The sequence below is a fragment of the Vulpes vulpes genome, chromosome 12, assembly GCF_048418805.1.
Source record: "Vulpes vulpes isolate BD-2025 chromosome 12, VulVul3, whole genome shotgun sequence".
Classification (NCBI taxonomy): domain Eukaryota; kingdom Metazoa; phylum Chordata; class Mammalia; order Carnivora; family Canidae; genus Vulpes; species Vulpes vulpes.
In genome coordinates this window covers 29,038,616-29,054,610 of record NC_132791.1, presented here as the reverse complement: position 1 = coordinate 29,054,610, position 15,995 = coordinate 29,038,616, and the positions used below count along the sequence as shown (strand labels likewise).

General features: G+C 42.4%; 1 protein-coding gene across 1 annotated transcript in view; it reads right to left on the bottom strand.

The window, feature by feature from the left end:
- Positions 1-15,995, bottom strand: part of MOB3B (MOB kinase activator 3B) — a 188,598-nt gene that overhangs the window by 32,735 nt on the left and 139,868 nt on the right. The window contains exon 3 of the mRNA XM_072728131.1: positions 283-485. Within this exon, the coding sequence (XP_072584232.1) occupies positions 283-485 (203 nt within the window). The remainder of the gene's footprint in view (positions 1-282; positions 486-15,995) is intronic.

Genomic DNA, 15,995 nt, shown 5'->3' with positions numbered 1-15,995 from the left:
TGGAGCTAGAATTAAGGCAACTCCCTCTGGCCCAAACCATTACAATCCTACTACATTCTGCCACCACTCAAAGAGAAATGTAAGACTCTTATTTGGTGGCTGTGGACATCTTGGCATCTTCTGACCCTTACACTGACCTCTAACTCCTATCTAATGCTGCAGTCTTCTGGCTAATGGCTTGCCATGGATGAGTATTTTGAATGGGTCTGGCAGTGTGCTGTGACAAATGGCTGAGTTCCTGGAGGTAGTAGCTTGGGTTTCTCAATGCATAGTGACACTTACCAAAGGCTCTAGCTCCTTGCGGTCTATGAGGTTCATCTCTGTGACGAAGTAATAGAAGTGCTTGTAGCAGGTGTTGACATGGGCCTCTGCACCCATCACAATGACCCGGTCGAAGTGGTGGATGTAGACGTGGACAAAGACTCGGAAAAGGCGGCACAGAATCTTCTTGCAGATCTGAAGGAAGTTCTTTGGGAAGGGAACACCTAGAGAAGTAAAAAAAAAAGAAAGAAAGAAAAAGAACAAAGCCATGATGGGAAAGCTTTGGAAGCCCAGGAACACATGTGTAAGGCTGGAGAACCATCCTGGATCTGAGCTTCCAGGCCAGCCTATAGATATGTCTGGCTCTATGTGGGCAGCTGCATTAGACACTGTCTAAAAAGTGGCTAATAATGCTGCTACATTTAAATACCAACAATGATCAGGAAGAGACCAAAAAAAAAATGAAGAGGGCCAGGTTTGTTTCTTTTGGTTACATATATACATATATCTGAATATATATATTCAGTTTTATTTATATATAAATGTTAAATATTTATTTTACACAGAAATGTATGTTCTTTATTCTTGCTTCCCCCACCATCTACTTCTAGAGCACAAGGAAGTTCATTTTCCTCTTACATCTAATATAAGAGAACTGGTAAGAGGAAGGCAATGCTACGAGGAGATGGGTACTCCCTGACACAGAGTAATAGGGGGGCAGTGGGGATGGTAGCAAATTGGGAAGCACCTTCTCCTCAAAGGGAGTAGCTGTGGCAAAACTCAAGCCAATGGTCACCATATGGGAACAGAGGCTCAGGGCTGTTAGAACTTCCGATTTTTCAAGATAATTCAGAAATTGGGAGTTCTATGTAAACTGGCTACATTTATAAAACATTAGCAATTGAAATTTTAAAAAATATCAGTAGTTAAAACAAGACATCTTTCTAGCTTAATGTGGCCTATAGGCTACCAATGTGCAAATTTTGATCTGAATTTTCCTGAGATTCACTGTTTCTGAGGTGAGCAAATGCAATCAACTCCAAAGATAGTTTGCATTACACTTATGACCACTTCATCTCCTTGACGAAGGTAAGAGTGGATTATGTGGCCAGAGAAGGCACCCAGATTTCCTGTCTGATGACCACTACTGCCAGCTGGTCAAAGCAACACAGTTCATCCATGAGCCTACTTCCTTTCTCCCTCTCAAACACTGTTGAAACTCTTGTTATTTACATTGTCCTTAAGTGGTGACATGTTGTAAGTTAAACAGACTTTGAATTCCTGCTCTGCAACTTTTCCAGCTGTCTGACCATGGGCGAGAGATCGAACCTCTCTGAGCTTCAGTTCTTCCATATGTAAATGAAAATTCCAACAGTTGTGAGGGTTAGATGCTGATAAAAATTCCAGGGGTTGTATTAGAAGTGGTGCCCATGCAACTTTGGTTTCTCATCTATGAAAGAAGGGGCATAATAAGGCCTTCCTTGCATGAGTAGGAGGCTGTTACCATGAGTAAAATCCTTCGACAGTGCCTAGAACACTAAATGGGAGTGACACCCCCCGCCCCCAACTCCGCTCTGCACTGTAAGGCCTGGAGCATTTAGCTGTTGTTATAAGGAATATATTAATATTACCTTTATCAAGAAAAGGCAGACATAGCTACCAGCCTTTCAGCAGAATTGCCGAGTGTGCTTAGGGTATGCTCCTGATCCCTGTCCATTCCCTCCACGGGGTCCCAGTAGCAGCTGTCTGGTGAGATACTCTGTAATGGGATCACCTGGGACCCCCAGGGCACGATGAGAGAGACAGAAGATGACTGGCAGCTGGCAGAGGCAAGATCTGCTTCCCTGGGGCCCGGCACCGATACTAGCTTTTCTTCAAAAACAAAGTGGTGCCTATCAAATGAACCCAGGGAGAGACTAGGGCACAGCGTGGCAGCTGTCTGGGCAACAGATGCCGGGATTTAGGGATGGAGGTGAGGTAAAGCTGGGAAGGAGGTGGTGGGTAGCCCCTCCCAGAGATTATGGTGGTTTTCTATTCTGAGGAGGGAGCAAAAAGCCACCGGGCTGGGGAAGGATCTGGAGCTTTCAGAGAAGCTCAAGTCCTAGAGGTGATGGAACCCCTCTAAGTGTGTGCCCATTAGACGGGGAGCCCTGTAACCCACAGAGTAACGACACCAAGGGTCAACATCTGTTTCCTTTACAACCTATCTGCAAAGTAGGCTTTACTACTCATATGTCACAGATGACTAACGCTGAAGCTCTGAAGCACAGATTCACTTGTCCCAGGCTATTTAGCTAACAAAGTGGCAGGGCCTGGTTCTTTTGTTTGTTTGTTTGTTTTTAAGATTTTATTTATTTATTAATGAAAGACACACAGAGAGAGAGGTAGAGAGATAGGCGGAGGGAGAAGCAGGCTCCATGCAGGGAGTCCGATGTGGGACTCGATCCCAGGACTTTAGGATCACACCCTGAGCTGGAAGGCAGACACTTAACCACTGAGCCACCCAGGTGTCCCAAGCCTGATTCTAAACACCAAAAGATCTGGTTATGTTTGGAACATAACACTTTTTCTCTGCCAAGGATAGAGGCTGAGCTCAATTGCTAAGTGTAACGAGGCCACCAAAGGTTACTTTTGGTGGTACAGAAATATGATTTAAAAAAAGAAGTGGTGGGAAGTGAGAGAAGTTTGAAAAAAGTCTACATCCTTGGCAGTCACAGGTTCAAGGTGATAAGAGGTCAGCTAATACACTCCACTGCCTTCAAGGAGAAATGTGTTCTCTTTGTGGCATGTGTGTCTGTATGTGTGTTTTAAATAAGCCTTCAGAAGGCGGGAAGTAGAAGAGATCACTCCTTTGGATGTAGAGAACTGGATGTCCACCCCTTTGGTGGACTCTGGAACTACCTTACCCTGTGTAACTGGCTTCACAGCAGCAAGATGGGGCAAGACTCAGCCCTGCTGATCCACTCCCTCCCTTGAGGGGTCAGCTCATGAAAACTGATCAATCTATGGGTGCTGCTAAGGAGTATCCAATCTCCATTAAATAGCCAAAGGAAAGGGAGCTGTAGGTGATGCCTGATATGCAGTGTGTCCCAGCAACACCCTGAGCAGTGGTATTATTATTGCAGTCCTGTTGTTTTTAAGATTTACTTTATTTATTTATTTATTTATTTATTTAAGAATACATGTGCACGAGCAGGGGGAGGGGCAGAGGGAGAGAAATCCTCAAACAGACTCTCTGCTGGAGATGGAGACTGACCTGAGGTTCAATCCTAGGACCGTGAGATCATGACCCGAGAGCCCAAATCAAAAGTCTGCCGCTTGACTGCTAAATGGATTGAGCCACCAGGTGCCTGGCTGTTTTGTTTTTTAAAGTGACTGAGGCTTAGCTCTGTTAAAGTGTTTACCCCTGACCCCACAGCCAGAAGGAGGTAATGGTTTGGCTCTAAAACTCAGGGTTTTTCTTCTGCATTGTATTACTAAGGGCTCCATGGTGGCAGGGAACAGATCCCCATTTTACAACCTGCACTTAGCCCAGGACCTGTCTTATAGAGAAGAAGCCTAAAAATGTGTGTTTGTTTGCTTTAACTGGCTACAGACCAGCAGTAGGAAGAATGACAGGCTAATGAATCATCACAAATGGACACGAGGCTTGTTACGGTAATGGTCTGCACCTAAAAGGGAGCCGTACACTGGCAGGGTCTGGGCAAAGGCCAGTCTATGTGGGCACGTGGCATCACTGACCCAGCTCAGGACTACATCCAACCTCTCATCTCTCTGCTTCTCTTGGTGAGTAAGATACCTCTGACCCTCCACTTCCGTATTTCCCAAGGCATGTTTTAAAACTCACTAATTTAGGATAACCGTGGCTAAAAAAAGAGGATCAGGAGATCAAATGTATTTGCAAAAATGTTGCTTTCATAGAGGTTTATCTCTGCATAGGAAAGAACCTGAGGATTCCTGTAGCAAAAAGTCCTGTTTTACTCTGAACCCACCTCTCCCCCATAATATCTATTGGTTTAAAACACAGAGCCTGTAATCATCCTTCCCAGCTTTCATTTCTATCTCACTCTACCTCCTACTCACAATGCAGTCAGATAAGCCTCAGTTTCTCCACACAGAAAGAAACAGGGAGGTTAACGTTATCTGTAGCTTGAGAGGTTATTATGAGGATTAAATACACATACACATAAAAGGCTATGCCTGAGCAGCCTGGGTGGCTCAGCGGTTTAGCGCCGCCTTCGGCCCAGGGCATGATCCTGGAGACCCGGGATCGAGTCCCACGTCAGGCTCCCTGTATGGAGCCTGCTTCTCCCTCTGTTTCTGTGTGTGTGTGTGTGTCTCTCATGAATAAATAAATAAAATATTTTTTTAAAAAAGGCTCTGCCTAATGCCTTGCAGACAGTAAGCACTCTCTCGTGAACCATTGCTTTTAGTATCCCATAGACCCAAAGTTCTTTGGAACATACTTTGGGATTAAATTCCTCCTGCAAATTTATTTTCAGGAGAGCAGTTTGGGTGTTGACATATCAATTCTGAACTTACAAAGAGCTCAGAGTGGCAAGTACTCAATCGAGCACTGTGCTATGTTCTGCCTTACATTATTTTCTACAAGCTTCTCATACTTACGTCTTGTATTATTGTAAGTTCCCTGAACAAAGAGATTGTTTTACATTTTGAATCTGCCTTTAAAAGTACCTGGCACAGGGCTAAGTAGGGAATACTCATCCATCAAAACTGAATCATAAAAGAGCAGTGATCTTATTCAGTCAAGATGTGAGTCTATCATCTCCTCTCTGGGGGAGGAAAAAGCCCAGAGCAGAAATGATAGCCTTTTGCCAGGGTCCTGATATGGTCCTGGCATGGGAGACTGCACACTGCTTTTGGTGAAAAGGAAGGAGAGTTCTCTGATAAAAACATTTTGATCTTACCTAAGGGGTGGGAAAAAAAAACCTGAAACTCCTCTTTTCTTATCATTAAAACCTCCCTTCTTTGCCTTTCAATGTATTTTTCCAGGTGCTGATAGTTAATTTTCAGTTACTGTACTCAATTAGAAAGTTAATGGTAGACGATATTAACCAGTAGTCCTAACTGAAGTAGACTGCACATCTGAAGGGTTTGGAGTTAAACTTTGACTAGTCTTATTGTAACTAAGACAAACCATGTGACCATAATCCCAGACAGATATGTACTGATTAACGTAGAAAACAACCTTTGATCAGAAGGTCTTTAAGTGATTTGTAATATCAGGGCATCCCCTACCTCTACCACCCCGAGCCACATCCCATGACTCTCAGAGTCAAGCTGGGAATTTTCAGACTTTAAGAAGTTGTCCCAAAATGAGAAGATGTCTTCAGAAGAGTATTCTCTAAAGAGGTGGTAGACAGACAGGCAGACACACACACACGACTTTGGATCTGGATGGTCTTGGGTCATGTGATGGAGCTTGGTCTCTGCAGGGACTCCCGGAAGGCCCGACAGGCAGTCCCCAGCTCTGTGTCTGCGGTTCAGGAAGACGTGGTGGTGCTCGGCAGGGAACCAGCACCTGACAGAGCCCTGCAGAGTTTATGAATGTGCCTAACCACAACTTTCTGATCTCCAAGCCACATTCAGTACAAGAGCTAAATCGAGCACGGAATACAATAATTTCTCTGGGGCCCCATGTGGATTTGCCTTTTATCTCTGCCTTAGTAAATTTTCTTTCTCCCAAACAAAATTTAATAAAAATTCCAGTAATTTCTGAGCTTCAATCCATTTTCTTCTTCCTCCTTCCTTCCTCTCTCCTCTCTTGCACGAAGCAGATGCCCCATTCAACCCTTCCTTTTCAGACACCCCTGAAAGAAAATAAACTGTCTAAATGGCTGTTTTCTTTTTTATGCTGTTATGGAAGCTGCAAAGGGAAAGAGTTCCTCAGAGAATGCAGAAATGCTTTGAATGACAGGGCCACTGACTGGAGACAAAGGTCTCAAACTCCAACAAGGCCCAGGGGGAGTCTCTGTGTTAGCTGCAGTGCATTCCTGTTCTCATCGTTTTCTCACTTTTCTTTTGAAGAGAATGCCCAATGCTTGAGGATAAGACTGTGATCCATGATCATACTGGGTTGGACCTGGACCACAGAGGTGTAGAGACGAAGATGGAGGGGGCCTTCGGCTCAAGTCATATTCCTAGGGTCCTGGGATGGAGCCACAAGATGGCCAATTCTTTGGGGACCCCTGACACACACCTGTATAACAGCCAGAAATACCCACATTTCTCCTTAAAACAGTCATTCCTGTCTGAGGGCATTTGTGCTGTCCTTTTTGTCTTTGGAGCCTGATAACTGAGGAGTGTGCATATGAAACTCCCTGTTCAAGTCATCAAATTCACTCATTCTCAATAGTTCATGAATAAAAACAACATCCCACACACGTGGGAAAAGAAAACAGACCTCCTCTGGCAGTGTGGCTGAGAACATACCATTTCCAAAACACTTGCAAAACAAAATGCAATTGGATCATGAGGAAAACAAACAATGAAAAAAAACTAATAACACAGATCTGTTTCTTAAAAATACACATCTCCCTCCTCTTAGCTTACTCTGCTGCCCATCCCATCCACATTCTCCTGCCTCCTGCAAAATGCATGTATGTGTATATATACACACATATATATTTATCTAAAGAAGCCTCATGCTTTCGCTGATGAAAAGTCAGCTGCAGGACTGATTCCTCTAAGCAGATGTTTTGTGTTATCTCAGTGCGTTCCTCAAGAAAGTGTCTGTTCGTCATGCCAAGGAAAACAATCCCATGTAGCAAGACTTTGTTCCTCTGCCTAAAAAAAAAAAAAAGCCCCCAAACAAGCTGACAGCTGCAAATGGTTAGAAATAAACTGGCTACTACTCTGTTCTCCAATTCCTTCTGCCCTTCCCCGGCGCCCCCTGTGCTGCCCTCTGACCTACAATCACAGTGGTTGGACCGAAGGAAAATAGACTAGCATGTGATTATACGTTCTAAACAGATTGTTAATTCTTTCAGACGTGCCATTTGCGGGGCAGAGGAAGTGCTGTTTCAGCCACCCAAAGGAGCGACTGTAAATACAATGTGCCTGCCTGTCACACTTCTTTCTGCTCCCCCCTGTCACTTCTCTGCTGCCGGAGCTGTTCTTAGCCTCTCAGTCTCCAGGATGTCTGCCTTCACCCTCTGCCATCATGGCATGGAGGTGGAGGTAGACTGAGAAAGACCCAGGAAAACCTGAGGAAGATAATCGTTCACTCTAGACTGGCAATAAAAGCCGTAAACAACAACAACAGCAAAACAACAACAGCAACAACAACAAAACTGTAGCTAGTTCAGACATGCTGAGTTTGCTGAAAATCACACAGGTCAAATGAGATGGAAGTGAGCCGAGAACAAGATGTTAATGAACTTCATTAGTATCGGAGAGTTGGATAGAAGTACCTGCACTTTGATCAGGAGACCCAAAATGACTCAGCCTCCTTGTCATGGATGATAGATAATGTGGTGAGTGTCTTCCAAGTAAAAACTTTTCTCTATTCACCGGCAGAATCTTTCTCCCATTGTGTGAAGGGCAATTAATACCAAATCCTGGCAGAATAGTTTCTAGTCTATATTCTCTCTCCATCCCCACTGCTACTTCCCTAGCTCCAGCCACCACCGTCTTCTGTCTGGTGCATCTTCTGTGTGGTGCTAGAGCTTCCCCTACTCTACTCTTGGATTTTTTTTTTAAAGATTTTATTTATTTATTCATGAGACACAGACACACACACACACACAGAGAGAGAGAGAGAGAGGCAAAGAGAGAAGCAGGCTCCATGCAGGGAGCTCGACGTGGGACTCGATCCCAGGACTCCAGGATCAGGCCCTGGGCCGAAGGCAGTGCTAAACCGCTGAGCCACCCAGGGATCCCCTCTACTCTTGGATTTTTGCAGTCTCCACCTGGCAGACAGATGATCTTCCTAAAATGCAAATGATCTTCCTAATACACAAATCTAACCAGCATGTTCATTCATCTTTCTCCATTAAACTCTAAAGCAGCTTCCTACTGCTTTAAGGTAAAATTAGAGCTACTTAACACAGCAGGCAAGACCCTCTATGTTTTCCACCATGTGTATCTCTCCATCATCACCTCTGGAGCCTCCTAATTTACATACAATACTCCAGTCCTCTGGAGCTAAGATCCTCTTGTGCTCACTTCTGGGAGTTGCCACATAATGAAGAGTTGGCAGCTGGAAATCCTCTTCTTCAACTTCCCCCTTTGGTCTGGCTACCTCCAGTTTATTATTATTCAAGGCTCAACTACTGACTGTATCACTTCTTCTAGGATAGCCTCTTTATCCACCTCACCCTGGGCAGGGGAGGCATATCATGATACCCTATACTTATCTCATGATAATATTTACTACATTGTCTTCTAATTGTTCATTTTTGGTCACCCACTAGAATGAAAATTTTGTAATATCTGGGAATGTACCTTTACTTCAGTTTTCCCTGGCATCAAGTACATAACACTACATGATGGTCTCAGTGAGTATGTGTAGAGTGAATACACAAACAAATGACCATATAAAGTGGGGGAGGGGAAGACTATGCCTGGTTGGGTTGCTCTTGTTTTCCCATCCCCAAGCAGCGGCCCTGAGTCACAGCCTGAAAACCGTGGAAAGTTTGCCCGGGGAATTGCTATAGGCCCACATTTAACCTTGTCATGTCCAAAGCTATAAGGCTGTAGTGAAAGTTGATATTTTTATCTCTTCACACCTGGCGGATTGCAGACAGAAATGTATTTTTTCTATCAGGTTTTCACTCATACTGCGAAAGAAGCACCTCCTCAAACTGTACTGTATATTTGTATTAAGTATCTATTTTCATCTAAATAGAAAGGTGTCAGACAGGTAGTTTCCCAAGCTTAGCAAAGTTGGAAATATGCTAGGATTGACTCACAAATACTCCTGAGATACATGATGGAGGCAGACAGGGGAGACGGAGAAGACAGTATAAAGTAACGGGTCCTTTTTGGAAGGGGTGTTAGAGCCAGATAAAATGATGACTTGAAGGGTGCTTTGAAGAGCCTAAAGGGCACAGTGATCAGGAGAAAATAAATCTGAGGCAAGGGTATCACTGTTGGGGGAATCTTCTCCAGGCAGTGTCTAAGGAAAGGAAACTTGCCAAAGCAGGTCAGGACGAACTCTGCATTGCAGAGACCCACGGAGCCTGAAGCTGAGGGGGAACCAGCAGGTAGATGCAAATGACTCTTTACACCTGAGCTGGGAGGGTTAAGGCAGGGACAGAGCAAGAAATGCTGAGTCATTGCACTTGCATGTAAGTTCCAGTGAGGGTAGGGGTGCCGAGGTGGCTCAGTGGGTTAAGTCTCTGACTTCAGCCCAGGTTCACGATCTTGGAGTCCCCCACTGGGCTTTGGGCTCCACACTCAGCAGGGAGTCTGCTTGTCCCCTTCCCTCTCCCTCTGCTCCCCCACTAGTGCTGTCTTTCTTTCTCAAATAAATAAGTAAGTAAATAAAATCTTTAAAAAAAGATCCAATGAGGGTTACTGGTAAGAGGGATGAAACCAGAAATATAGCTCTAATATTTGATCTCTGGGATCAAAGTTCAGCTAAAGTCACAGACTAAGTTGTGCATCTGTAAATTACCTCCTTGAATACAGTCTGAACCAGAACCCCAAATCAAATGCCTTTAAGGGTCAGAAGGAAGTAAAAAAGTAAAGTTGGCTAGGTGTGATACAATAGGGAGCAGTGCATCCAGTGACAACATGAGAGTGCTTTCTGCAGGGAAAGAAAAGAGCCACTCTGCCTGGGCTGATCTGCTATTGAGCAGGACTATGTGCCCAGGACTGCCAGACTTTGTAGTAGTCTAGATTCCACTGTGAAATCTGTTCATCGTTAAATGTTGACAATTAATTTAAAAACATTAAAATTTTTCAACACGTTAATTTATTTTCACATAGTTAACTCAGCTTGGAAAAGTTGACTTTCTATAAGATGACAGGTTAATTTTTAAAAATTTACATTAAAAAATTTTAAATGCTCTGGTAGCAATAAATATACACAACACTCCGATCTTAGTTTCTAATACCATTCTTCAATAACAGGAATCAGGCCTCGTTGGAGAAATGGCTGATTCTAGAGCGAGGGCAGGGAATATAAAAGATGGCCTCGTATACCCTGTAGTGCCAGAAAGAACGGATGTCTTCAATAAAACCACAGGCTTGGGGGGATGCCCAAGGAACACTGGAGGCAACCTAAAAGAACTCTAGAACCACCAAAGCTGGAATTGGAGCCACAAAATAAATGGAAGAGTACTGGATTATAACCAAAAGTATAAAATAAATACCCATAAGTCCAGACTGATATAAATAAATGATTGAATAAATAAATAGAAAATAGACAAATATCCCATGCAGTGGAATTCCAGATAATTTATGTAGAGACTTCCCCCTGAAGGAGGTAGAACCCCTTACCCACTGTTAACTGTGGGGTATGCTAGGTGACTTTCGGCCAAAGAGTGAAAACAATATGGAAAGGGAGGTAGAAAGAACAACTTAATGGAAAAAACAGGCAAGCACTACATTGGCCAGGTGATCAAGGTTAGTATCAACAATGATAAGTCTTGGCATGGCATGTATCTTTGATATGGGATGATGAAAATGTCACTTCGCCTCTGTTGTCTTCCTCTCAAGAACACATAACCCCTGCCAAACAATGAGAAAAACATCAGGCAAACCCAAACTGAGGGACATTGTACAAAATATTTGACAAATACTGCTTAAAATTGTCAAAGTCGTCAAATGCAAGAAAAGTTTGAGAAAGCATCATAGCCCAGAGGATCATAAAGAGATATGATGGCTAAATGTAATGTAGTATCCTGGATAGAATCCAGGAACAGAAAAGGGGCTTTAGGGAAAGACTCAAAAAATCTGAATACTGCGTGGAGCTTAGTTAACAATTCTAATGTTAGTTCCTTAGTTGTGATACATGTATTATAAATATAAATATAAATGTAATGTAAGATGTTACCAACATGAGAAACTGTGTGAGGAATATATGGGTACTCTTTGTACTATCTTTGCAACTTTTGGGTAAGTCTAAAACTATCCTAACTAAAAATTTTATTTATATTAAAAAAATACCACTCTGTGGATCAAAAATATTTGATCAGGTCCAAGGATCGTGAGTTTTTAACCCTTTGGTCCATGTACTGACATTTCTATATTTACTGATGAACCTCTGATCAGAATTGGCTACATAATTTGCAGAGCCCCTTGTTCAAAAATTATTAAGAATTTAAAGATGGTGATAGCAGAGTGTTAAACCAAGCTCAGGGCTCTCCTGAGAGCAGGTTCCATGTAACCGTACACAACCCATGCCTGGGAAGCACAGCATAGTCTGAAAAGAGCTATCCAGTTAGTAGTTATCCTTGCCATATAAAACTCCCACATACACTGTTTATTTGTTCATTAACCAATTTATATAACTAACAAACATTTATTTATTTGGGGATGTGCAAAATACTAGAGATTCAACAATGAGCAAGAGTTAAATTGGATTGATAAATCATAAGGTCACCTTATAGCTGAGTGAATTTGGGCATTGACCTAGGACCTCCCCCAGACAGATATCCCTGAGGTTCATCCTCTTCATTTTCTCCTTTTCTCCTATCTCAACTGCAATAGTACTTACTACACTGGGACTTCTGAAGAAAGTGGATTTTAAAAATTCTAATATTAAATATGTAAAAGCATTGTGAAACTATTTTATAATATTTGCAATTAAAAGTTTCAATTACTTTGGCTCCTACAGAAACTTAAATTTCCTGAGCACCTAATGGCATCAAGTATTAACATGGGTTAATATAACTGATTTCTGTAAACAAATTGACAAGTCTATGAGCTGTTTCCCTTACTTTGCAGATGGGAAAATAGGAAGCTAAGAGAGGTTAGGCCACTTGCCCAAGAGATACAAATGATAAGTGGTAGAGCTGGAATTTCAACCCAGATCGATCCCACTCCAAAGCACAAACATTTCTCAAAACACCCTTTACCTCTCATAAACCAAGGCAGTTCTTTTAAAATTATTTTTTAAAATTAACTTCATCTTCCATAAAATACCTCTTATTAGTTAGTTTTAAAAACCTTCAACTGAAATAAATTACTGTGAAGCCATTAGCCAGTTTTAAGGTCCTTAATAAAACATGAATTTTGAGGAGAAGAGTCTGAGAGTTCAGGAAATTTGTCTTTTGGAATTTGGTAGATGTAGGTGGGAAGAGCAGTAAGAAGCCAAAGGGACTCAAGCAATTGCCTCTTTAGGATTTAAGATTCTCAAGCAGAGGTAAGAAACTCTAGGCCAACACCAGTCAGCAGGCATGTTTTCTTTGGACTACACAGTATTTTTGAAATGCTGCCAACATCTAGAAATTGGGAACTATAAGGCAAAGATCAAGAATTCTGGCTTCTCTTGGAAAAATTCAGAAGACCTGGCACAAGTGGACTGAAATTCCCTCATGGCAACAGCTAAGTGATGTCTGCTTAAAGGGGAGATGCTAATATTCAACTGGGCAGCCTTATTCATTTTATTCATTTATTGTCCCAGCCTGGACTCTTTAAAGAAAACACTGCATGTGGTTACAAATTTGGCTGCAGTAAATGATAGGCACTTCTGGTTGGGTGCCCCTCCTCGGGATAGGTCTTCCACCCTTCAGGGAGAAGGGGCTCTTTCCACCAAAGGGCCATCCCACTGGCCTGCCACCTGCTCCTCTACCTTGGAACCCCCAGTCCCAGCTGTTGTGGAAGCAGGTGAATTTGCTTTGTATGGCCAGGTGAGGCTTGGTTGCATAGAAAACATTTATTGGCTATACTGGAAAATGATTAGCCTAGTGAGGCTAGGCTATGTACTGTTACATACTGTTCCCGAGTACGTAATATTTCAGATTCCTTCTTACCAAGCCTGTCTGTAGTAAAATCGTCCTCTTTCTAGTGCTCCATTTGACACATATGTGCAGAGGTTGCCACTTGCTTGTTTTCTGAAGGCAACCCCAGGAGGTACATCAACAGATAGACTCCTGGGTTAATGAAGGCAATGCACTTGGCGTTTTTGCAACACAGGAGTTTCTTCTCTGTCTTTCCTTTGTTAACATTGATAGGTGGTCCTCAAATTACATAGACTTGATTTTCCCACCTCTTGCATATTTGCATGATATACATAGACTCCCCTTTTGGCACATTTGGTCTAGTCTACATTAACTAACTATGGCGATGCTTTGGTGATGTCACACAGAAGCACTGTCAGTTTACTCACTGGGGAGGACCAAGTCTTACCTAGGAGCACCTTGTGAGGCTCCTAGGAGTCCCAGGAGGGCCACCTTGCAGACTACATGTCCCCTTGCCCAGCATTACCTCTCCTAAGCTTTGATGAAGTTCTCACTTTCCTGGCGTGAAACACATTAGCATCATTTAAAATGGTAATTAGCAATTAGATGTTTTCTAGTTTTGTGAAAAAACTTCTGACTTATAAACCTATGGTTTTATTTATTAGACAGGTATTTGGGAATACATACTTATAAAAGCAGGCTGTTGCCTAAATTCCTTTGGTCTAATCATAAAAGTAAAAATGTTTAAAAATTAGAAAATGCTATCAAGTATAAATATCATTATCACCCATCATACCTCCAAGGAATAACCACTGATAATATTTTGGTGTGTTATCCTCCAGTCTTTTTTCTTTGCATATGTTGTGTGTGTGAGTGTGTGTGTGTGTGTGTGTGTGTATGCAAATGGTATATTGTGTATTAAAATTATAGAACACATTGTATCCTTTTTACACTTAACGTTATATCATGAGTCCATATTAAATATACTTTGAGCAATGAACTGTCACAGATTCAATCATTATGAAGACAAAAATAACATTTGGGTGACTCCTTGAGCATATATATCGTCAGCAGTCAGTCTCTGACAATTTTCCTTGGTTAGATTCTTCGGAATAGATTGAATCCCATAGTTTATATTAATAGTTCATGCACATTTTGCACTTTACTCCATAGTAGACCCATTTGTTTTATAGAGAATATTAACTCTTCTGTAAATCTTGAAATAAAATTAATGGGCTCTATTTCTCCTGCAGTATTGGTATTCCCTGGCGTACGAGTGAAGTCCTCCACTGGGGAAGCCCTGACACAGGACTGAAGAACTAAAGCTGTAGATAGTAATTAATAGTCTTCCTTTGAGTATAGCAGTGATTCCCTCAACCTTGGCTACACATTAGAATTATCTGGGGAACATGTTAAAAAAAAAAGAAGAATGGCAATGTCTCACACTAGAGCAAATGAATGTGAAATTCTCCAGATGATTCTAATGTGTAGCACTGGTTGAGAAACACTGGCCTAGAGCAGTGGTTCTTAAAGTGCAGCCCTTGGACCAGCAGTACCTGAAATATCTAGGAACTTTTAGAAATGCAACTTCCTAGACCTTGGCCCACAGGCACTCAATCTGACTCTTTGGGACTAGGGCCCAGCAATCAGTATGTTTCAAGAGGTACTCCAGATAATCATGATCTGTATTAAAGTTTAAAGACCACTGGCCTAGAGTATTCCTTGTGCATATTCGTAACCCAGGAATATAGCCCACTTAACCAAACTGGGAAACTTACTAAAGAGTTATAGAATCTGGTGTCAGATAGACTTGAATTCAAGTCTCTGTCTGCCATTGACTAGCCACATGATCTCAGGCAAGTGAATTAGCCCCTTTCATGCTCGGTTTCACCATGCAGGACATGGGGATAACATTAAACTTGTATCTACCTCATTGAGTTATTACGAGAATTAAATGGAAAAAAATAATGAAAGGTAGTTTGCAACATAGGTAGAGCTCAATAAGTATTTGCTATTATCATTACCCATCAGAGATACTATTATTAGTGGTCAGGAGGCTGGGAAGGAAGCTTCAGAGGTGGAGGAAGCCAAGGGATCTGGTGGTTTGAACATCCAAAACAGATGTTTGTTTCCTGGCTCTTCTCTTGGATTTAGATTACACCTGCCGTTGGCATGAACAGATGAGTCTCCCAGGATGAGACAATAAATCACTCTCTCAGGAGCTGTCTTCAAACTGTGGATGTACTGAAAATATATGGCTAGAGGCAGAGGCTTGGTCATCTGAATGTGAGAACTGCCAGGGGTGGGAGGAGTGGGGAGAAGGGGCGGGGGGCTACTATTACCTAGACTGGTGTTCTCAATGGGGGCTATAAGAAGCACCTGAAGGGCTCATTAAAACACAGATTCTTGGGGGGCACCTAGGTGGCTCAGTTGGTTAAGTACTTGTCTCTGGATCAGGTCATGATCTCAGCAGGGTCCTAGGATCCAGCCAGGAGTTGGGCTCCCTGCTCAGTGGAGAGTCTGCTTCTCACTATCCCTGTGCCCCTCCCCTTGACTCATGCGCGCATGCATGTGTACTCCCCTCCTCTCTCAAATAAATAGATAAACTATTTAAAATAAATAAAACACAGCTTGCTGGGCTACACCCCAGAGTTTCTGCGTGTTTGGGGTGGGATCTGGGTTTTGCACTTTTATCAAATTCCCAGGTGATATTTACATAGCTAGTCAGACCACACTTCCCACGCTAAACTGAAACTTCATGAAGCTGATAGGCAACACTGAATTGCGACCGATAGAAATTTAAGAAAGGAAGAAATGTTCTCTAAGACATTTGAATTTCCTCTCTAAAATTCAAATTCCTTT